At 44.2% G+C, this 23,585-nt stretch overlaps 1 protein-coding gene across 1 annotated transcript in view; it reads left to right on the top strand.

Annotated features, from left to right (window-relative positions):
- Window positions 1-17: 17 nt before the first annotated feature.
- Window positions 18-23,585, top strand: part of plekhh1 (pleckstrin homology domain containing, family H (with MyTH4 domain) member 1) — a 44,173-nt gene continuing 20,605 nt past the window's right edge. Inside the window, exons 1-15 of the mRNA XM_072457878.1 lie at window positions 18-175; window positions 1,196-1,258; window positions 2,849-2,998; window positions 3,076-3,159; window positions 4,958-5,039; window positions 6,773-6,964; window positions 7,996-8,633; window positions 9,678-9,750; window positions 13,785-13,870; window positions 13,963-14,110; window positions 15,571-15,707; window positions 18,149-18,265; window positions 20,956-21,042; window positions 21,240-21,398; window positions 23,490-23,570. Of these exons, the coding sequence (XP_072313979.1) occupies window positions 32-175; window positions 1,196-1,258; window positions 2,849-2,998; window positions 3,076-3,159; window positions 4,958-5,039; window positions 6,773-6,964; window positions 7,996-8,633; window positions 9,678-9,750; window positions 13,785-13,870; window positions 13,963-14,110; window positions 15,571-15,707; window positions 18,149-18,265; window positions 20,956-21,042; window positions 21,240-21,398; window positions 23,490-23,570 (2,241 nt within the window). The 5' untranslated portion in view covers window positions 18-31. The remainder of the gene's footprint in view (window positions 176-1,195; window positions 1,259-2,848; window positions 2,999-3,075; window positions 3,160-4,957; window positions 5,040-6,772; window positions 6,965-7,995; window positions 8,634-9,677; window positions 9,751-13,784; window positions 13,871-13,962; window positions 14,111-15,570; window positions 15,708-18,148; window positions 18,266-20,955; window positions 21,043-21,239; window positions 21,399-23,489; window positions 23,571-23,585) is intronic.

Raw genomic sequence — 23,585 nt, 5'->3', positions numbered from 1 at the left:
AGCCGTCGCCGCCGTCGTCGTGCCCGTTGCCATGGCGGAGGTCCTGGACAGCGCTGACCCGGGAGCGGTGGAGCTTTCCCGGGTGGACTGGCACAAACGCTGCCTGGTGCTGGAGATGCAGCTGCTGCGCTTCAGGCTGCAGGCCGGGAAGATCAGGGAGCTGCTGGCGGAGAAGGTGAGGCTCCCACACAAATACTCCCCCGTTTTCAACAGAACCAACCGTAAAGGACGCGTTTTATGCTTTATCTGCTCGTGTTGCGTGTGTGTGACCGGTGTGTTCTGCGTTGTGTCATCTTCATGGTCGTGGTGGCGTAGAGTAGTCACGGGACACAGTTCAACGTTTGGAGGCGCTCGCCGTTTATTCTGGTCAACGTAAAAACAGCAAAAATGAACACACGTGCCACTACAGCGCAGGTCCAGCCCAAACTACAAAGGAGATGACAATGTTCACATCAATACCGTATTTTCATAGCTTTGGCCAAGGTGCGACTTATACTCCAGAGCGACTTGACCGATATATGACCATTATCTTGTTGCTGCGGCCGATAACGGATATTACCACGCTGAAATGTTAAGTCGGTTCGTGCTTATTTACGGCTAATACAAATAAATGTTAGCAAGTGATCAAAGCAAGGTAATATCTGTGGTATTCATGCAGTACTTGGATATGTCCTGGTCGAGTTTTTTCTCTAGATCCTGAAAAGATTGTTTGTTTGTTTGTTTGTTTGTTTGATTGGTCGCCTGAAGTGTCATCAACCCCTATTTTTTTTCCCGCCTCGTAAATTTGTCCCCAGTTGAAAAAAGTCGTGTAATGCTTTGGGATGAGAGCAGATCGGGCGAGCGTTTCATGGTCTACGCTGTTTTGTTTTGTTTTGTTTTGCTTTGCCGTCCCGATAAAGCTGGTCTAAATCGGTGCGCTGCTCGAAAAGTGAACGCCAGCAATTTGCCCAAGGGTTTGCGAGAGATAAAAATTAGAACGACGCCTCCTTCTTCCATCCACGGTTTGACACTATCCACGTTTTAAAGCCTTTCAGAGTCAGTCAAACTACCGCTGGACTCATCTCTCGAGCGATCGTCGAGGATTAGGACTTCCACCTCGCTGTTTCGCCGCTAGTTCAGCTCGTGTTCAGTCGATAGTGACGTGTCCAATGCAGAAACGATGCATTCCAACCACAACCTTTGAAATGTCTTGCAGATGCAGGAGCTGGAGCAGCGAGTCGTCGAATCCGATCAAAGAGCTGAGAACGCGGAGAAACAGGTAACGATTCTTGAAAGCGTTTTTTTTACTTCTTTCGAACTGTCAACACCCAACGAACGCTCAATCGATCTGTCAATGTCTCATCAGCAGCAGCTTGACTCTTCTCGATATTGACACACAGAAAGAAAATCTAGACGGCGTTTGCTACTCATAGATGGGATAAAACAGCGGCAGAACAGACGGTCGAAGCCAAAACTGCAGAGTCTCAGCTTCACAAAGATCGCTGCCCTTTGTTAGCACTCTAAAGGGTTCAGAAACGACTTCAATTTTAATTTTAGTCGGCCATGATGCTAGATTAAATAATAATTATAGCTAGAATAACTCACTTCTAATGCAAAATCAATACAATGTCTTATCAGTAACATTGCAAACATTTAACTTCCCCTTATGCTATAAAAAATTGTATTCATCGAGGCTACTTAAAACACTTAAAACAGTTTGCTAACCAAGTTTTATTTCTTCTAAGCAGTAACATAAAAAATAGTCTGGCCTCAATCTGGAGGGTTGGAGGTTAAGTTCCCGATAGCTTCTAGCGCTGAACAGTATTTCCTCGTGCCGTTTAAACCTCGGGACAGTTTTGGTTTGTACAGGTTCGCACCTTCCAATTCCACAGCTGTTGAATTGTTAATTAGAGGCCGTTGCGGTTACCTCTTCTGTAGGTGGCCACTTTACGGAGCCTGCGCTTGAAAAACGTGAAATACCTGAGCGCCTACGCGGCTGCTGCTCTCTGTAATCAGTTTGACGTTTGTAACAGGCTTTGACAGTCATGCATTCATTCAAAAAGTTGTAGAATTTGATGTTAGGAAAGTGATCTTTTTTAATTCTGCATTTTTTTTTGTTTAAAGGTGGTATGGATGATTTTTTTCAGCAAATTTTTTATCATATTTCCTCGTGGCGTGGATAAATCATTGTCCTGCCACGTATCAATCATAAAACACACCTATCGCTCACCTGCAGCCGCGTCAGGCTCGTCCCCACGTTTCCGCGTGCCTAAGCGCATGGATCTATCATAATATAGTTCCCTCAGTGTACGGGGCAAAATGAAGACGGAGAAAGACAGTTCGAGCTGACGCAGAAGTGGACAGAAATCTACGGGAGACGAGAGATGCGATGCGCTCCGTTGCGCTAATAAACAAACGCACGTGTGTGTTGTATCAGTCCGCACGGGGGAGTGCGCATGCGCACTTCCACCTGCGTTCTCAAATCGCCGAAAAATCATCCATACCGCCTTTAATGTGTACAATTTTACCCATGATTCTGATTTGATTATTTTTTATAATCATGTAAAAAAAAAAAAGTTTTTGTTTACCATGTACAATTTTACCTATAATTCTGTACTTTTACCCATAATTATGTAAAAAAAAAAAAAAAAAAATCCGGGATTTTTTTTGTTTAATATATAGTTTTACCCAAAAATTTGTAGCATTTGTATTTTATCTTGTAATTTTTTTGGTTTAATATGTACAATTTTACCTATAATTCTGTAATTTTACCCATAATTACCTAAGTATTAACCGTGAAACAGGTCAACAAGTCAGATTTCCTCCAGTTCTGCTTCAAACTCTGACCCTGCTCTTTGCATGTTTTTAGCTCCTCGCCATGGAAGAAAAACTCAAGTCGGCCAACGTCCAAACCAGCGAATCGGAGAGCTCCTTGTACCGAAAGCACCGGGACTTAACCAGTCAGCTCCGGGAGAAAGAGGAGGCGATCGCGCAATTGGAGACCCAGCTGGAAAAACAGGTACGGAGAGAGATTATCGCCAAAACGCCAAAAAAGATAGAGATTTTAACCGTCTTCTCCCCCTCGTGTCGCCGCAGATCGTGGTCAGGGCTCAGGAGTCGAAGATCATCGAAGAGAAGGCGGCCAAGATTAAGGACTGGGTCACAGTGAAACTGCGAGAGGTAAGAGGGGGAGAGGATCGTGGGATTGTGGGAAAAGCCCTGGTTCGGGGGATCAGAAGCTTTCGGTTTGAGTTACGGTAAATCCCGAAACGCTGTGGGAATGCCGAGAGGCGGACGCACAATGTGTACTTATGAGGTAATGGGATTTAAAAATGGGATTTAAACGTGCGGAGCGGCGAGAGGGAAAGACTCTGGGAAACGGGACGAAAACACAGGCACGAAACGGTTTTCTTTAATCGTTAAGTAGTAGACGACGAACTAAATATAGTCAATTATCAGGCAACGTTATTTGTGAAGAGCAAATTGTCCAGAAGCGTTCGCTGTACTTTGAGTTTCAGATTGTTAGTCCCTGAATCCAAAACAGATCACTTCCAGAAAAGTTCTGATCCAGCTTGTTCCTTGATTGCCTCCCGTTTTAACAGGTTTTACTTTTTTTGTTCTTTTAAAGTTATTCTAGAATGTAAACAGTTTATTTATTGCATTATTTTTCTCTGTAGAAAAGTTCTACTTTCGACGTATTTGTCTGAACTTGAACGGATGACGTGTGTGTGGGATCAGTGCTCTCAAAACCTTTTACCTCCGGGAACATCTCAAGCAGGCATGTCCAACTTACGGCCTGCGGGCCAAATGCGGCCCTCAGACACATTTTGGTCGGCCCTCAGGCTTCCTGCTAAGTTGGTCCAAACAACAAAAAGTAGTAGTTTTTACTGTACAATTGGAAAAATTCTAGTATTTTGATTTTATACCAGCCTATTATTAATGTTCCAAATCTTAAAGGTGGAATGGACGATTTTTTTCCAGCAAATTTGTTATCATATTTCCTCGTGGCGTGGATAAATCATTTGTCCTGCCACGTATCAATCATAAAACGCACCTATCGCTCACCTGCAGCCGCGTGCAGTTCGTCCGCACGTTTCCACGTGCCTAAGCGCATTGATCTATCATAATATAGTTCCCTCAGTGTACGGGGCAAAAAGAAGACGGAGAAAGACAGTTCGAGCTGACGCAGAAGTGGACAGAAATCTACGGGAGACGAGAGATGCGATGCGATCCGTTGCGCTAATAAACAAACGCACGTGTGTGTTGTATCGGTCCGCACGGGGGAGTGCACATGCGCACTTCCGCCTGCGTTCACAAATCGCCGAAAAATCGTCCATTGCGTCTTTAATTAAGGTGGAGGCATCGAAACGATGTCAAATGCAAAATTTTGAAGTTTGACATTGTAACCTTTTTCACACAGGGCCGCATTTTGAAACTTATACAGAGCAGAGGGCCACAAACAACCCAACAATGTCAAATTTGTCGAATGACCAAGTAATTCATTCAAAATGTTGTATTTGACACAGTTTTGATGCCTCCTTGAAACATTAATATTAGGTTGATATAACATCAAAATGCTTGAATTTACAGTAAAAACTACTACTTTTTGTTGTTTGGACCAACTTAGCAGGAAGCCGGAGGGCCAACAAAAAACGGTCTAAGGGCTGCTTTTGGCCCCCGGGCCGTAGTTTGGACATGCCTGATCTAAAGCAACCGGAATCTTCTGATGGAAACATTATTTATTTACCTGGAATATTCCACAGTCTTTAAACCTGTACGTCAGGCATTTTTTTCAATTACATGTATTTTTATTGCAAAAAACATGTAATTTGGTGTTTACATCTACATGGAAAAGAATACGTTTTATACCAGTTTGTGGAACATTCCTGTCTTAAAAATAGCATCTCCATGGTGAATATGAAACCTCATGTTGGAAATTATTGAAGAAACGAATGAGTAAAAATAATGTTTCTTTCAGATGGAGCAGGAGAACCAGCAGCTGAAGACGGCCAATCAGAGACAGTCAGAGCAAATCGTGCTGCTTCAGGATAAACTACAAAGTAAGTACTCCAGCCCTTTGTGTGTGGGGTTTGCACGTTCTCCCTGTGTCTCATTAACGCAGGCCATGTGTATGATTGAGAGGACGACAGCTCATCCTCCAAACACAGCTCGGATTCCATTATTTCTGTGTTAAATAGTAATTATAAGTCTGTATTGTTCATGTGCAGGAAGTTAATTAAAAGCCATTTGTTTTTAAAATATAAAAAAAATATTGGGGGAACTGTTGATAGATGTTTTTTTGTCATATTTCCCGGTCCAAATTAAAATGGACATAAGGAGAATGAGTGAATTGGGATCTTTTGTCCCAGTAATTAGAGAAGACACAAAAATAGCCAACATTTTAGTTATTGTTTGGATTAAAATAGCGACAGATTCTCATTTTTCTTGGGTTTTCTCTTTCTGTATTTTCTTTGCCCGTGGAATCTGTTCCACATTTCTCATGTATTACAGCTCTGTGGAAAATCCATAGGACGCACTTTCAGCAAAGGTCACAGAGAATAGTACTTTTAATCTGGTTTTATGGTTTAAGACCTGTTCTTGTCCTGTTCTAGTCCTGGTCTAGTCCTGTTCTAGTCCTAGTCCTAGTCTAGTCCTGTTCTAGTCCTAGTCTAGTCCTGGTCTAGTCCTGTTCTAGTCCTAGTCCTAGTCTAGTCCTGTTCTAGTCCTAGTGTAGTCCTGTTCTAGTTCTAGTCTAGTCCTGGTCTAGTCCTGTTCTAGTCATGGTCTAGTCCTGTTCTAGTCCTGGTCTAGTCCTGGTCTAGTCCTGGTCTAGTCCTGTTCTAGTCCTGTTCTAGTCCTGGTCTAGTCCTGGTCTAGTCCTAGTCTAGTCCTGGTCTAGTCCTGTTCTAGTCCTGGTCTAGTCCTGGTCTAGTCCTGTTCTAGTCCTGTTCTAGTCCTGGTCTAGTCCTGTTCTTGTCCTGTTCTAGTCCTGGTCTAGTCCTGTTCTAGTCCTAGTCCTAGTCTAGTCCTGTTCTAGTCCTAGTCTAGTCCTGGTCTAGTCCTGTTCTAGTCCTAGTCCTAGTCTAGTCCTGTTCTAGTCCTAGTCTAGTCCTGTTCTAGTTCTAGTCTAGTCCTGGTCTAGTCCTGTTCTAGTCATGGTCTAGTCCTGTTCTAGTCCTGGTCTAGTCCTGGTCTAGTCCTGGTCTAGTCCTGTTCTAGTCCTGTTCTAGTCCTGGTCTAGTTCTGGTCTAGTCCTAGTCTAGTCCTGGTCTAGTCCTGTTCTAGTCCTGGTCTAGTCCTGGTCTAGTCCTGTTCTAGTCCTGTTCTAGTCCTGGTCTAGTCCTGGTCTAGTCCTGGTCTAGTCCTGTTCTAGTCCTGTTCTAGTCCTAGTCTAGTCCTGGTCTAGTCCTGGTCTAGTCCTGTTCTAGTCCTAGTCTAGTCCTGGTCTAGTCCTGTTCTAGTCCTGTTCTAGTCCTGGTCTAGTCCTGTTCTAGTCCTGGTCTAGTCCTGGTCTAGTCCTGGTCTAGTCCTGTTCTAGTCCTGGTCTAGTCCTGTTCTAGTCCTGTTCTAGTCCTGGTCTAGTCCTGGTCTAGTCCTGTTCTAGTCCTAGTCTAGTCCTGTTCTAGTCCTGGTCTAGTCCTGGTCTAGTCCTGTTCTAGTCCTAGTCTAGTCCTGTTCTAGTCCTGTTCTAGTCCTGGTCTAGTCCTGGTCTAGTCCTGGTCTAGTCCCACCCGTGGATCGGTTGTTTTCATGCGCTCTGAAACAGTCGTATTGATTCTTTGCGTTCCCTCAGTTCTTCTGGAGAAGTCCCCGTTCTCCCGTGGAACCACGTCTCCGGTGCTGGACACACACCAGGTTCCAGTGAGTCCCCTGTTCCCCCCGGGCAGCCCTGGTTCTCCCCTGTTCCCCCCGGGCAGCCCTGGTTCTCCCCTGCCCCACGACGAGGGCTGGCAACCGAGAGGGTCCAGTGGAACTCCCCTCACGGGTACGTCCTGATCCCGATGTTCTAACACTCATTTACCATCCACCTACTGTCTTAGATTTGTAATTAGCTTCATTCACGTTAGTTTACGAGCTCGTCTCCTCTGCTCCTTCCTAAAATGTCCTTGTGACTTCATTTGTCTGAGCGTTTGTCAAATCACGATCATTACAGCTAGCTTTTGTTTATTTCCCCACGGTAACTCCCTCTGCTGCCAGTAGATGGAGCGCTAACGCCGATCTTAGCGGGGGGAAACCTGACTGTCGGTGTCTTGTGTGGTTTTCAGTACATTACAGTACTTTAAGTTGTAAAACATGAGACGCCAAAGTAAGAGCATATTTACCTTATTTTCCGGACTGTAAGTCGCGCTGGAGTATAAGTCGCACCAGCCAAAAAATGCATAATAGAGAAGAAAAAAACATATATAAGTCGCACTGGAGTATGAAATGCAGTTGCAATGTTTGGAAATAACAAATAATATCACATATAAGTCACTCTGGAGTTTAAGTATATAAGTATAAATATAAGTATAAGTCGCACCCCGGCCAAAACTGTGACTTATAGTCCGGAAAAACTATAAAAACTTAACCTCGAGGCAGTAGCTGATCTACTTAAAGTGATTGTTTACATTTTTAAAGTCACAATGCGTTGTATTCAGTATTTAACTGCATAGACCAGGCATGTCCAAACTAGGGCCCGCGAGCCAAATGCGGCCCTCAGACCAATTTTTGTTGGCCCTCCAGCTTCCTGCTGTTGGCCCAAACAACAAAAAGTAGTTATTTTTACTGTGCAATTGGGAAAATTCAGGCATATTAATGTTATACCAACCTAATATTAATGTTCCAAGTCTAATTAAAGGTGTGGAGGCTCATCGCAATTACGTCAAATGCAAAATTTGGAATGATTCACTTTGTCTTTTAACAAATTCAACATTGTCAGGTTATTGGTGGCCCGCTGCCCCGTTTAAGTTTCAAAATGCGGCCCTTGGTGAAAAAGGCATAGACGTTCGTACATTAACTGGAACGTTGTATTTTCAGATCACAAAAGATCCCACGCCGACGCGGTTCACGAAGTCTTCTCCCAGGGCCGGCCTCCTGGACAAGACCCGCCCCTCGCCGCCGACGTCGCCGCCTCCGACCGGGACAACTCCTCGGACGAGCTCAACTCCAAATTCCGCTCCCACTGCCTCCACTCCTCGTCCTCCTCGTCCTCCTCGTCCTCCGCCTACGAGATGGCGCACGGGCCGAGCTCTCCTCCGCCGCCCGCCGCCCCGACCTCCGCCTTGTCCCGCTCGCCGTCCACCAACAACCCCTTCCCGCGGCAGTCGAGCATGACGCTGCCGAAGGTGCGCACCCCGGTGACGCCGCGGGACAGCATCCAGCTGGTGAAGAAACACTACAGCCAACCGCAGCCCAGTCTGGACAAGCTGCACCACCTCAACGTGAACATCGACATCGCGGGCCCCGCGTCCGCCTCGTCCACGCTGAAGAGCACCAGCGCCTCGCCGTTCTCGCAGGCGGCGGTGGAGGAGACCGACATCGACGACGGGCTGTCGGACGGCATGGAGGGCGTGGTGGAGGGGGAGGCGGCCGCCGAGGAGCTGGAGGAGGTGGAGCGGCCGTACCCGGAAGCGCCGAAGCCACCCACGCCGCCGCTACATCGGTTTCCGTCATGGGTGAGGAGGGACGGGGAGTAATGGGCGTTTCGGAGAGGTTGCGTGGGAGGTTTCATGGACTGGTTTGAGACCCTTTTTGGTCCCGACCTGCTTGGTTTAGGTCCTGTTTGAGTCCCAGTACGCTGCAGGTTTAGTTTTGGGTGTAAGCACAGTTCATACCAGTCCAACCAGTCCTCCAAACACCATCTATCAAGGACCAGGAACCAAAATCCAAACAAACCCGAGCGTAACTAACCGTTTACTGAGAAGAGCGGCTCTTGTCCCCGCTCTTCAACAACTACAAGCGCAAACACACCTTTTAGCTACAGTATATAGTACCAAATACAGACGGGAAGGCACGGAGGAGAAATAAGTGCTCCGACGGCCCGATATTATATAAATATTTGAGAATGCCAGCGTCGATGTTAGCCGCGGACTGCGTGCTACTGCTATGCTAACGGCGCATTTTAACATCTGCAGAACAATCCGTTTACATTTCCATGGTAACGCCTGCTTGGAAATGTCTTAAAAAAGAACGGTGTTTTCACTCTGCCGCGACTTGCTACAGTCTGTTTAACGGATGGAAAGACGTGACCAATCCGAGCGCTGATCCGTGGCAAAGATGTTCGCTGCTGGTCAGAGACGGAGGACAGAGCCACGCCTTCCAACTACTTTATTCACCTTATTCCAGGAGTCCTTCTTGGCGCCGCCACACGACATAATCCTTCTCCTGGTTGTATTAGTGAACACAGGGCTGTCGATCTCCGGAGTAAGTGCGATTACAACAGTAAAAGTGCCGATGACGTGGGTCACGTGGGAAAAAGAGGGAAAAGTGGGCGGGGCGTAATAAGGTCAATACAGGAAATGTGTTTGCTCTGGGCTTTAAGTTTGGCCCAATTTGCATTTAGTCCCAATTTTGATGTGCTTATGTCCATCTCAAAAGTCCATTTAAACATTTTATTCATTACATTGATTTCGGTGCTGTGGTTTGTCATGAAGAATTTTCCTTCATCTACACATTTTGTCTTTGTGCGGCTCATGTGACGTGGACGATCTGAACTTCAGGAGAGCAGGATCTACGCCGTGGCCAAGTCTGGGATGAGAGTGTCAGAGGTCACGGCAGGAGCAAGAGGAAGAGGTACTACTACTACTACTGCTACTACTGCTGCTGCTACTGCTACTGCTGCTGCTGCTGCTGCTACTTTTACTGCTACTTTACTGCTATTGCTACTACTGCTACTGCTACTGCAATTTTTACTGCTACTGCTAGTATTGCTACTGCTACTGCAGCTGCTACTGCTACTGCTGCACCCGGCTGCTGCATCAACTACTACTGCTGCTACTGCTAATACTACTTTTACTACTACTCCTACTGCTACTGCTGCGGTTACCACCCACGAGTCTGAAGGTTTGCTAGTCCGGAGGTTTGCTTGCACGGTGCGGGGAGCTGCACTCTGAAGTACTGCTTGGTGCGCCAGTTAGGGACCGTCTCTAAATTACGAATTGCAAGTGTTTGTTTAAAAATGTGTTCTTTTTAAAAAATATCAAACTTATTTATACTCCTAATACTCATAGTCCTTTTGGGTTGAAAACTTTAAACCTTTGTAGATTTTTAAAGAATATTTTTCTTAAAAAATCAAGGATTCTTTTCCATAGCTTCCAAGTCTGCCAACCTAGATAATCAACGCTAAGTTATAATAGTAGTTTGAGTCTCTAGGTATCACGCACACCTTTTACTTTTTTTTTTTTTTAAATATGTTTGATATTTTTTAAGATAACACATTTTTAAACAAACACTTTACATACTTTAGAGACAGTCCCTAACTGGCGCACAAGCCGCGAGGAGAGTTTCGGACCTGTGAACCTTCGGACGTGTGAACCTTCGGACGTGTGAACCTTCGGACCTGTGAACCTTCGGACCTGTGAACCTTCGGACGTGTGAACCTTCGGACCTGTGAACCTTCGGACCTGTGAACCTTCGGACCTGTGAACCTTCGGACGTGTGAACCTTCGGACCTGTGAACCTTCGGACGTGTGAACCTTCGGACCTGTGAACCTTCGGACGTGTGAACCTTCGGACCTGTGAACCTTCGGACGTGTGAACCTTCAGACTTGTGAACCTTCGGATTTGTGAACCTTCGGACCTGTGAACCTTCAGACCTGTGAACCTTCAGACTTGTGAACCTTCGGACTTGTGAACCTTCAGACTTGTGAACCTTCGGACTTGTGGGCAGCCACCACTGCTGCAGCTACTTCCTTTTCTTTTTGCCGGTTATTGCAGTTTTCTGTCCTGTGCAGAGTCTGGAGTAAACCTTGTCTCTGAGTCTGTGTGCGGTCGCTCTGTCTGTCAGTGCCACGTTTGATGTCACTTCCCTTTGGCCCGCAGCTATGGCCCCGCCCCCACGCACCTGTGCAGCTCTGGACCCGCCCCCTTTCTCCACCTGAACACTTAGGTGGAGGGGGAGGGGCCAGGTGTGGAGCGGGAGCAACACTTTTAATAAGAGCTGATGAAAGAAGAGCGCTGCGTGTGATTATAAAGTGCTGCAGGCTCGGCAGCGTGAGGAGAGAGGGAGAGAAGAGGAGGGAGAGAAGAGGGAGGGAGGGAGGGAGGGAGAGAGAGAGAGAAGGAGAGAGAGAAGAGGAGGGAGAGAGGAGGGGAGGGAGAGAGAGAAGGAGGGAGAGAAGAGGGAGAGAGAAGGGAGGGAGAGATAGAGAGAAGGAGAGAGAAGAGGAGGGAGAGAGGAGGGGAGGGAGAGAGAGAAGGAGGGAGAGAGAAGGGGAGGGAGAGAGAAGAGGATGGAGAGAGGAGGAGGGAGAGAGAAGGAGTAGAGAAGAGGGGGGAGAGAGAAGGAGGGAGAGACAAGAGGGAGAGAGAAGGAGGGAGAGAGAGAGGAGGAAGGAGGGAGAGAGGAGGAGGGAGAGAGAAGGGGGGAGAGAGACGGAGGGAGAGAAGAGGAGGAAGGAGGGAGAGAGGAGGAGGGAAAGAGAAGGAGGGAGAGAGAGAAAGAAAGAAAGAAAGAAAGTAAGCAAGTAAGTAAGAGGGAAGTGAGGGAGAAGAGGGGGAGAGGAGAAAGGGAGAGAGAGGAGAAGGTAGAGTGAGAGTAAGAGAGAGGAGTGAGTGAGTGAGTGAGTGAGTGAGTGAGTGAGTGAGCGAAGGAAGGAAGTAGAGAGGAGGGAAGAAGGAAAGCGAGATGGAGAGGGGGGAGGGAAAGAGGAAGGGAGAGAGGAAGGACAGCAAGGGAGGGATGGTCGGAGAGAAAGCGGGAGAGGAGAGTTAGGCAGCGGTGACAGTGGGAAAGGGGGGAGAGAGAGCGAGGGAGGGAGAGAGACTGGAGTTTTATAGAGAGGTAAGCGAGGGAGGCAGGAGAAAGGGGGAGAAGAGAGGTGGAAGGAAGGAAGTAAGGGAGCAACGGAGAAAGAAGGAGAAGGAGAGAAAGGGAAGGAGAAACTGATGGCGTTTTAGCAAAGTTTGAGAGGAGAGGGGGAGAGACGACTGGGGGAGGAGAGAAAGGGAGAGAGAGAGGGGGAGAGAGAGAGAGAGGGGAGGGGAGGGGAGGGGGGGAGAGAGAGAGAGAGAGAGAGAGAGAGAGGGGAGGGGGGGAGAGAGAGAGAGAGAGAGAGGGGAGGGGAGAGAGAGAGAGAGAGAGAGAGAGAGAGAGAGGGGAGGGGGGGAGAGAGAGAGAGAGAGAGAGAGGGGGGAGGGGGGGGGAGAGAGAGAGAGAGAGAGAGAGAGAGAGAGAGAGGGGGGGGGAGAGGGAGACTGAGTGAGATTTCCTGCGTTCTTGGATCTGGTGTAGATTATCTCCGAGTCGACTCAGCACTTTCTGCACAAACATCTGAGTCTAATCACCCACTTAAGAGACCTTCAAAATAAAAGACAGCATTATTATTATTATTACGGCACATTTTTTAGCTGAAGAGTGAAAAAAAAAAAAGTCTACTTAATCATAATATGTTCAAAATAGTCGACGAATATAATTCTTTATCCATTTAAAAAATGGATAAAGCCATTCAAGTTTTCTCTTGAATGGCTGTTTGGGTTATTAATTGTAGCATAATTAAAATCGGTGGTGGAAAAGGAACTAGTTACAAATACTCGCGATACTGTAATTGAGTATCTTTTTTGGTGGCTGATTGTCCTGTTAAAGTTGCTTTTTACACCAGTACTTGTGTTTATAAGTGAGTACACAGTATTTGTAATTTGGAGTTTCTGAGCACAATTCAAGTCCCAGTCGTCCCAAAGTGTGTACCACTTTGGGAGTAGTAGTAGTAGTAGTAGTAGTAGTAGTAGTAGTAGTAGTAGTAGTAGTAGTAGTAGTAGTAGTAGTAGTAGTAGTAGTAGTAGTAGTAGTAGTAGTAGTAGTAGTAGTAGTAGTAGTAGTAGTAACATCAGTGTATCGCCCGCTCTGATTGGCTGGAGCTCAGAGAAGATGCAGATTGTGGTTTGAAACAACTTAATTCAGCTTTAAACTGTTTAGAGAGTTAAGTTTTGCGTACTTTTTACTTTGAATCAGAATCAGATTAAAGTTTATTGCCATTTATCAATGAACAGGATTCACGGACATAGGAACTTGACCCACACACTTGGCAGCAGTACTTGTACTTTAGCTTCTTTCCACCACTTATCGTTTTTTAGATTTATTTATTTTATTTATTTTATTTATTTTATTTATTTTATTTATTTTATTTATTTTATTTATTTTATTTATTTTATTTATTTATTTTGTTTACTTAATTTCACTTTGTTTATATTTAATTCATTTAATTTACTCTTATTTTAATTCACTCTTATTTTAATTCATTTTATTTCATTTTATTCATTTCATTCAAATATAACAAAACTTCACAAAAAAGACTGGAACAGGACCAGAGAGAACATAGCAGAGCAAAAAAAAGACATCCAAATTAAATTAAATAGAATAAATTGAATCAAGTCCAAAATAAACATCCCATTTAGTCCAGAGTCTGTCAAGTTTATCCATTCAAATTAAGTCCAAATGTCCTTCTTGTCCAGTCCTTGATCGTCGTCTCAGTTTGTGCGTTTTCTCTGCCAGGAGTATATTCCAAAGGTTTCCATCGACTGTGTCCATAGCCCGAGTCCTGAGGCCCAAATACATCATTCCTGATTTCAATAACCTCCTTTAATTGATTATTTTGTCCTCTTTTCTCCAGGTTTACCTCAGTTTCCCGCCACAGGCCCCTCCTCCCAGCTCGTCTATAAAAACATCAGCGTTCCCGTCTACACCACGCTCAAAGGGGTGAGTCCTAAACACACGCCTTCTTCTTCTTCTTCTTCTGAACACGGCGTTTCCCACACTTCCTCACGATGCGTTTGTGTTGCTCGGGTCAGAAAGCCACACAGATCAGCAGCGTGCCGCTCCCCGACGACGACTCGGGCTCGGAGGACGACGGCAGCTCCCTGGCCTCGCTCAGAACCTCCATTTTGAGTCCGGACAAAAAGGGGAGTGTCCCCGGCAGCCCGCGGGCCGCCAAGAGAGGTCAGCTACTGGAGCGTTTTTACACCTCCTCTGCATCTATATATTCACACTCTCCAACTCCAATGATATGTAATAGTTTGTATGTAAAAGGTATTTAATCAAAGCAACTCAAATCGTGACTAAAAATACCGTATTTTCTGGACTATAAGTCTTACCTTTTTACATAGTTTTGGCCGGGGTGCGACTTATACTTATATTTATATACTTGTACTTATACTCCGGAGCGACTTATATGTGATATTATTTGTTATTTTCACACTTGCAACAGCATTTCATACTCCAGTGCGACTTATATATGTTTTTTTCTTCTCTATTATGTATTTTTTGGCTGGTGCGACTTATACTCCAGTGCGACTTATATATGTTTTTTTCTTCTCTATTATGCATTTTTTGGCTGGTGCGACTTATACTCCGGAAAATACGGTAATCTTATTCTTTAACTGTCGTCATAGCATTTAAGATTTTTTATCTTTTGAAATTGAGAAAGTCTTCAAAAGGAACAGAAAGCTGAAACCGTTGAACTGTAAAACTCACACGAGACGAGCTCTTTGTAAGACGCAATAAATCAATACCTTTGGAATGCACTTTTAGCGGCAGGAAAAAAGGCCGTCACAGAGAAATGGACGACACAGATCTCCCCGACGGTCAAGGACTGGACTGACATAGGGACGGACATCAGGCAAATGCTGAAATGGAAATTTTTTATAAACTTTGGACTAAATGGAACTTGAATTTTGGACTTGTGTCGTAATATTATTTATTTATTTTTCATCGTATTGTGCCATTATTATTATTTTTCATTGTTACTATTATTATTTATTTTATTTTATTATATTCAATTTCATTTTATCTTATTTGTTTATTTTATTTATTTTATTTATTTTATTTATTTTATTTATTTTATTTATTTTATTTATTTTATTTATTTTATTTATTTTATTTATTTTAATGTGGACTTTAAAATTCTAAAACTGGAAGAATTTAAAATAAACTGGACAAATCTGAGAGAATTTATATTTTGGACTTCACAGTATGTTCGTTAATTATGCTTAAGATGTTTTTTTTAATAATGTTTTCATATTTGTCTCTTATATTCTCCCTGTTCTTGTTTCTTTTTTTGTGTTTTATAAAATTGAAAAGTAAAAAAAAATGACGAAGGCAATAAAACGTCCACACACATTACACATTATTAAAACAAATTCGAAAAAGAATAAACTATTTCAGATTTTCAGCAATAATACACTTTATTTGTACATTTTCACAATATTTCAATCTTTATTTGGTTGATAAAGTATTGAAAAATATCAATGTAATAGAAATAAAACAAAACGATTATCTCTGACCGGTTGAGCTTTATAATAACCGTTAGTCGCAGCCCTATGTTACATGACATTTCAAGCATTTCTCTTCCATTTATCGGCCACGCTCGGATCTTTCCCTCGTTGCCGTGGCGACCGCAGGCGTGTCCGTGTCGTCCGTCAGCTCGGAGAGCGACTACGCCATTCCCCCGGACGCCTACTCCCTGGACAGCGACTACTCTGAGCCCGAACACAAGGTGCAGAGGACGTCGGCCTTTTCCTGCGAGAGCGCCGGGACGGTCAGTGCCCCGCCCACACCCGTGCACGACAGCATACGCCAACACCAGACTGAAACACGCTAACACAAGACTCAAACACGCCAACACCAGACTGAAACACGCTAACACACCAACACCAGACTCAAACACACCAACACCAGACTCAAACACGCCAACACCAGACTGAAACACGCCAACACCAGACTGAAACACGCCAACACGAGACTCAAACACGCTAACACAAGACTCAAACACGCCAACACCAGACTGAAACACGCCAACACAAGACTCAAACACGCTAACACAAGACTCAAACACGCCAACACGAGACTCAAACACGCCAACACCAGACTCAAACACGCCAACACCAGACTGAAACACGCCAACACGAGACTCAAACACGCCAACACCAGACTCAAACACGCCAACACCAGACTGAAACACGCCAACACGAGACTCAAACACGCCAACACGAGACTCAAACACGCTAACACAAGACTCAAACACGCCAACACCAGACTCAAACACGCCGAAACAAGACTCAAACGCACTAACATCAGACTCAAACACGCCAACACCAGACTCAAACACGCCAACACCAGACTCAAACACGTTAACATCAGACTCAAACACGCTAACATCAGACTCAAACACGCTAACACGAGACTCAAACACGCCAACACGAGACTCAAACACGTTAACATCAGACTCAAACACGTTAACATCAGACTCAAACACGCTAACATCAGACTCAAACACGCCAACACCAGACTCAAACACACCAACACAAGACTCAAACACGCTAACACCAGACTCAAACACGTTAACATCAGACTCAAACACGCTAACATCAGACTCAAACACGCTAACACGAGACTCAAACACGCCAACACGAGACTCAAACACGCCAACACAAGACTCAAACACGCTAACACCAGACTCAAACACGTTAACATCAGACTCAAACACGCTAACATCAGACTCAAACACGCTAACACGAGACTCAAACACGCCAACACGAGACTCAAACACGCTAACACCAGACTCAAACACGTTAACATCAGACTCAAACACGCCAACACCAGACTCAAACACGCTAACACGAGACTCAAACACGCCAACACAAGACTCAAACACGCTAACACCAGACTTAAACACGTTAACATCAGACTCAAACACGCTAACATCAGACTCAAACACGCTAACACGAGACTCAAACACGCCAACACGAGACTCAAACACGCCAAAACAAGACTCAAACACGCCAACACAAGACTCAAACACACCAAAAAAAGACTCAAACACGCCAATACCAGACTCAAACACGCTAACATCAGACTCAAACACGCCAATACCAAACTCAAACACGCTAACATCAGACTCAAACACGCCAACACAAGACTCAAACACGCCAACACAAGACTCAAACACGCCATCACCAGACTCAAACACGCCATCACCAGACTCAAACACGCCAATACCAGACTCAAACACGCCAATACCAGACTCAAACACGCTAACACCAGACTCAAACACGCTAACACCAGACACAAACACACCAACACCAGACTCAAACACGCCAACACAAGACTGAAACACGCCAACACAAGACAAAAACGCGCTAACACCAGACTCAAACACGCTAACACCAGACTCAAACACGCCAACATCAGACTCAAACACGCTAACACCAGACTCAAACACGCCAACATCAGACTCAAACACGCTAACACCAGACTCAAACACGCCAACATCAGACTCAAACACGGCAACATGAGTCTCAAACACACTAACACGAGTCTCAAACACGCCAACATCAGTCTCAAACACGCTAACATCAGACTCAAACACGCCAACACAAGACTCAAACACGCCAACACAAGACTCAAACACGCCATCACCAGACTCAAACACGCCATCACCAGACTCAAACACGCCAATACCAGACTCAAACACGCCAATACCAGACTCAAACACGCTAACACCAGACTCAAACACGCTAACACCAGACACAAACACACCAACACCAGACTCAAACACGCCAACACAAGACTGAAACACGCCAACACAAGACAAAAACGCGCTAACACCAGACTCAAACACGCTAACACCAGACTCAAACACGCCAACATCAGACTCAAACACGCTAACACCAGACTCAAACACGCCAACATCAGACTCAAACACGCTAACACCAGACTCAAACACGCCAACATCAGACTCAAACACGGCAACATGAGTCTCAAACACACTAACACGAGTCTCAAACACGCCAACATCAGTCTCAAACACGCTAACATCAGACTCAAAGACGGCAACATCAGTCTCAAACACGCTAACATCAGACTCAAACACGCTAACACGAGTCTCAAACACGCTAACATCAGACTCAAACACGCTAACACCAGACTCAAACATGTTTCTGTACACTATATCAGATCCGTGTCATGTGTGTGCAGGAGACCCTGGAGACGCTGGAGAAGTCGGGTTACCTGCTGAAGATGGGCGCTCAGGTGAAGGCGTGGAAGCGGCGCTGGTTCGTGCTCAGGAACGGAGAGATCCTCTACTACAAGTCTCCCGTGAGTCGCTGCACGGCCACAACGGCAACGACACGCACTTTTAACGACTTTTAAACACATTGTCATTAGAGATGGTCTGAGTGTTTTTTTAAAGCCGATATACGAGTTTTGTCTTGCTGCTGCAGCTGATGACTTATATTTAGATTAAAGTCCACAAATGTATCTTAAAGTCTGTTTGTCTAATTCTGACTTAGTTTGGTGGTGTAGAACCTGTGGTGAATATTTATCATGGTTTTACTTCCGTTAAGTTGAACTTTGTGAAGAAAGTTTGACATTTTTTATTTTAAAGTGACAGGAAGTAGAGCCTGTGATGTCATCAACATGCGACATAGAGACAGTTTACGCTTAACAAATGTAAAGGTGTTTTATGGTGTCATTGTGTGTCAAATCATAACCGTTGTGTCATTTACATGGATTTTGGCTCTTGTTAGGCCCGAGCGCCACAAGCTGGCGAGAGGCCTATTAATCTCGTAAGGCCGTGCGAAGCACGGCTGCGAAAGTGCGCACGTAGTGCGCACGAAATCGAGCGCGAAGCGCTCGCCCACTTCCAAACACTCACTAACGCACTCCTCCACTCATGCACGCCCCGTGCATACTAATTAGTTGTAGGAAAATGGAACATTACCGTTGTAAACGGGCGAAGCCCGTGCAAAAGTTCGCACTAAACGAGCACTTTACATTGGGATGACGACCGCGAAGCGGTCGTCATCCCCATATAAAGCACTCATTTGCGCTAAGTAGCTCACGAATACGTTCCCCATCTCTTGCATGTTCCGTGCATATAAGCATGTAATGCAAAAATTGAACATTATTACTGTATAGAGGGCCAAAAACACAAAGTGGGCGGAGCCCACTCAAAATTATCGAAAGTACCCGTCAGTGACCAGGGACCCACACCATGAGGTAGGAAAGCGCGAGCGCTTTCCGAAAATGTATAGTTTATGATATTTGAAAAATGGGAAACATTGTTTTCGCATCGGAATATTATTCTTTCTTTCTTTCTTTCTTCTTCTTCTCGGGACCAACCCCCCTATTTTTCACCCAGTGAACATTGACGAAAAGTCACAAAAATTTGCACACCTCTAAAAATCGTGCCTCTCTACATTCTGGCTATTTCCCTTTTCTAAAATAAAAAAAATTGGCGCGTCAGCGCCACCAAATGTACCAAAAATGCATTGAGAGATGGGAAATGACCCAAAAAAAATCTGATCGTAGAATCATGAAATTTGGCGCAGAGGTAGATGGTGACAAGAGAAGTAAAAAATATTATTACGGCAACGCCGTCCCCCGAACCAAATGTCGGCCATATTGCTTCAAAAATGGCTAAACATGACTTCGGAGTTTTTCCAAACGTCGTACTTTTACGAACTCCTCCCAGGGCGTTGGCCCTAAAAAGCTGAAATTTGGTGAAAATGCTACTGAGGAGTGGGACATCAAAAGTTATCCAAATTACATTGATACCTCTCACGGTCTCTGTGCGGCGAAGCCGCAAACTGTAACTAAAATTTCAGAAATCTCCCATATTTAAAATTTCTGCCGTTTGCGCAGATAAAGTCCGAATTGCGTCAAATTAGAATCAGTTGTTAAACTCTTTGCCCTAAACCTACTTGAAGTGAAATAAATTCATTTGGCGCCACAGCGCCCCCCACAGATTTTATATGGAGGTTAAATGTTTAGTTTTGCGAAATTATATGAAATTTGACACACAACTCAATTTTAGCATCCCCATCAAAAAAGTCAATGAGACCCATGTCATAATTGTTATGGCGTTGCCGTAACGATGACCGAAACCTCCCATGTTATTCCAATGGGGCCAGAACATGTTTACACTTTAGACTTTCACAAACTCCTCCCAGGGCGTCAGCCCTATTAACCTGAAATTTGGTGAGACTCATCTTCAGGACCATCAAAAGTTATCCACATTTTCATTCAAAGAGTCACGGTGTCTGTGCGGCAAAGCCGCACATTTTGCCAAGAATTCAAAATAAAATTGCTTTTTGATGGTAAAACAAAGGGGAGAAGATGTGACAGCGTCACAGATTCAGCAGTAGGCGTGATAAAAGGACAATTGGGGCGCGTTAGCGCCCCCTCCTCTTGCGGCGTGGCGGCGGTGTGGCGGCGGCGTGGCGAGGGCCGATCATTGCCGCTTGCGGCTATATTTTACATTCTGGTTGCTAGGTAACAGTTGTGGAATGACCTCACAAATCACAAATTCACTTTTCACTTTAGTAAAAACAATAACAGAATGTATTTATTACTGACATAAAACAATTTGTGGCACAATTGTATAACATATGGCCATGTTTTCAGCTTAAATGCTCATCTATTTCAATGTTAAAAGACAATTTTGCTGAACTGAGAACAAAAAAATAACCTGGAACTCGTATATTGCCAATTTCTCATTATAATTCTTTCAACCTTCGCAATTCTGTGCTCAAAGTTGTTTGGTTGAGTTTCCATTTCATTCTCTAGGCAGAAATCAACTCTACAGCACTGGAAGTCAGCAGTGTTTTTAAATGTATTTATTTATTAGGTATTTTAGAATCGATATTGCGATTATTATTTAGTATTATTTAAAATGTCCAAAATAAAATAGATGTCCACAGGTGTCACAGATCGTAACTGTACGGGAGACAAAAGCATTCTTGAACTGAAACAAAGGTGTAAATGTGTAAATGTGATGTTTCCAGAGCGACGTCATCAGGAAGCCTCAGGGTCAAATTGAACTGACCTCGTCCTGTCGCATCGTCCGAGGAGAAGGAGCGCAGACCTTTCAGGTGAGCGCTCTGCCGTCCGCGGGCGTTTTCCCTTTGGTGTTTTCCCTTTGGCGTTTTCCCTTTGGTGTTTTCCCTTTGGCGTTTTCCCTTTGGTGTTTTCCCTTTGGCGTTTTCCCTTTGGTGTTTTCCCTTTGGTGTTTTCCCTTTGGCGTCTCGTGTTTTAAGTCGACGCGTCTCCTCGCTTCCTGTTCCCGCAGCTGATCACGGAGAAGAAGACGTTCTACTTGACCGCGGACTCGCCGAACATCCTGGATGAGTGGATCAGAGTCCTGCAGAACCTGCTCAGAGTCCAGACGTGCAGCTCGCTCGGCGCTCAGACCGCGGCCAAGCCCACGGCCCGGGGCTGGCTCACCAAGGTCAGCGGGGCACCAGCGGGGGCACCAGAGGGGGCACCAGCCTATTTTAGAAGCCAAAACAAGTCATTCCAGCTCAATCCGTACTCAAATAAAGCAGAACGTGAAGAGCTTTTTATCTGTGAATGAAAGTAAATTAGGGATTTAACAGTATTTTGGTCAATTGTTAATGTAGATCTCAAAATATTATTAGGTTCGATGATTTCTGGCCGAATTAGTCTCAAAATTTCACCTGTTTTTTACAAAATTCCATTGGCATAATACTAAAAAAACATAAAATCTTGATTATTTATTTCGGCAAATCACTGCAAAACAAGTTAGAGAGGGGAAATTATATTTTTTGTTTTGTTTGTTGTTTCGTACAGAATGTTTGAGAACTAAAAAAAGAGTTAAAAGAGAAAAGTATTTGTTAATTTTTTTTTGCTATTTTATTTTTTATTTGTACATAGAACAACAAAAACAACAGAGCAACAACACAAAAAACAAAAAAAAATAATTAGAGCATATTAAGTTAATATATATATATACACATATAGTTAATAATTGTTTCATTACAAACTTTCTAAACATTAAGTAAACGCTTTAGATGTAGGTTTGCTTTTTTGACTCATATTGAATAGAAATCGACATGTTTTGCTTCTTAAACTCTCACTTTTCCACTCTTATTGGTGCTTTTTGACCTGATTAATCACATTTATCAAACAAACCCAATAACGCGACCAGACACTGAGACCTGTAGTGGCTCTCGTAACATCAGAGCTTCAGTTAAACCCTCGCTTCCTCTCGGAGTGTTGGTTTCCCCCCGTCCAGGGAGAAGAGAGAGGGGCTTTTCACATCGCGACACGGCTTAAACCTCCAGCTGCAGGAATGTCCACGGAACGTCCCGTCGGCCGGATCCTCTTTCCCCTCGAGCTCCGCCTCCTTCAGACTCACAACAAAGCACTGTGCAGGGAAACAATGTAACAATCCAGCTCTAAATGACCGTAAACTCGTCAAAACGCCTCAAATCAAGAGTGTGGGCGAAAGTCATTTGTGGGCGGGGCAGATTACAGGAAGCGTGTCCCTTTAACGAAGCCCCGTGGAGTTTCCTGGAAGCTTCGTTTGAAGCGCGGGTCGAGGCGCAATTGTAGCTCCGCGTCTGTTTGAGGCGGTTGACCCCTGCGACCCCGACGACCCCGGTGACCCCGACAGACAGCTGCTCCCCAACCGCGATGTCATCCTTTTGCCAAACCAGTGCCAGTTAAAATGGAGTTAAAATTGGGTTAAAATGGGGTTAAAATTTTGTGAAAATTGAGTTAGAATGGAGTTAAAATGTTAAATGGTGTTAAAATGGGGTTAAAATTGTGTTAAAATGGCATCACCGGCTGTTTTTACTCATGGAACAATAATCTGATCGGATTTCTGGAGTTGTCTGTGCGTAATCTGATTTCTTTCATACTGTTGACACTTTTAACAAGATAAATTACACAAAAAACAATGGAAAAAGGCAAACTATGAGGCAAAAAGACAGTAAATGACAGTTATTTTAAAATCCATAGCAAAAAGACATAAATTACAGAGACATTTTTTTCAGATTTAAAGAGTTATTTTAAAATCCATTGCACGTTACTCTTGAAATGAGGAAAGAAATGCTACTACACTTGAAATATTAACAAAATGTGCTTGTTCTATTGGCAAATCATACTTTAAGGTCAAAATATATAAATATAAGAGGAATACTACTTATTTCGACTACGTATTATCTTATTTTAGATGGTAATGTAGCGTATTGTGTAGAGTAACTGTTGCATCTGAAAGAAAACGTGCAATGGATTTTCTCTGTTATTTTTGTCTTTTTGCAATGTTCTTTAGAATAAATCTGCCTTTTTTTTTCTTTTCTTTTTTGCCACATTCGTTTGCCTTTTTTCCATTTGTTTTGTGTCATTTAAATAGTCTCAAGTGTGAACAATTTGAAAGAAATCAGATTACGCACATTTCAATAATCTGACATCTCCGGGCGCCAAACGACAGATCGATTTATTGGTTTATGATCTGATTTCTGCTTTTTGTTTGTTTGTGTGTGTTTGTTTGTTTGTTTGTTTGTGACTGTGGCAGGTCAAACACGGGCACTCGAAGCTGGTGTGGTGCGCTTTAGTCGGGAAAGTCTTCCACTATTATCGGAACAAGGAAGATAAGGTTTGTACCACGATG

This window comes from Eucyclogobius newberryi, unplaced genomic scaffold (genome assembly GCF_026437365.1).
Source record: "Eucyclogobius newberryi isolate DKJ021-1_F unplaced genomic scaffold, fEucNew1.0.hap1 SCAF_21, whole genome shotgun sequence".
NCBI lineage: Eukaryota > Metazoa > Chordata > Actinopteri > Gobiiformes > Gobiidae > Eucyclogobius > Eucyclogobius newberryi.
This window is presented reverse-complemented; position numbering and strand designations above follow the sequence as displayed.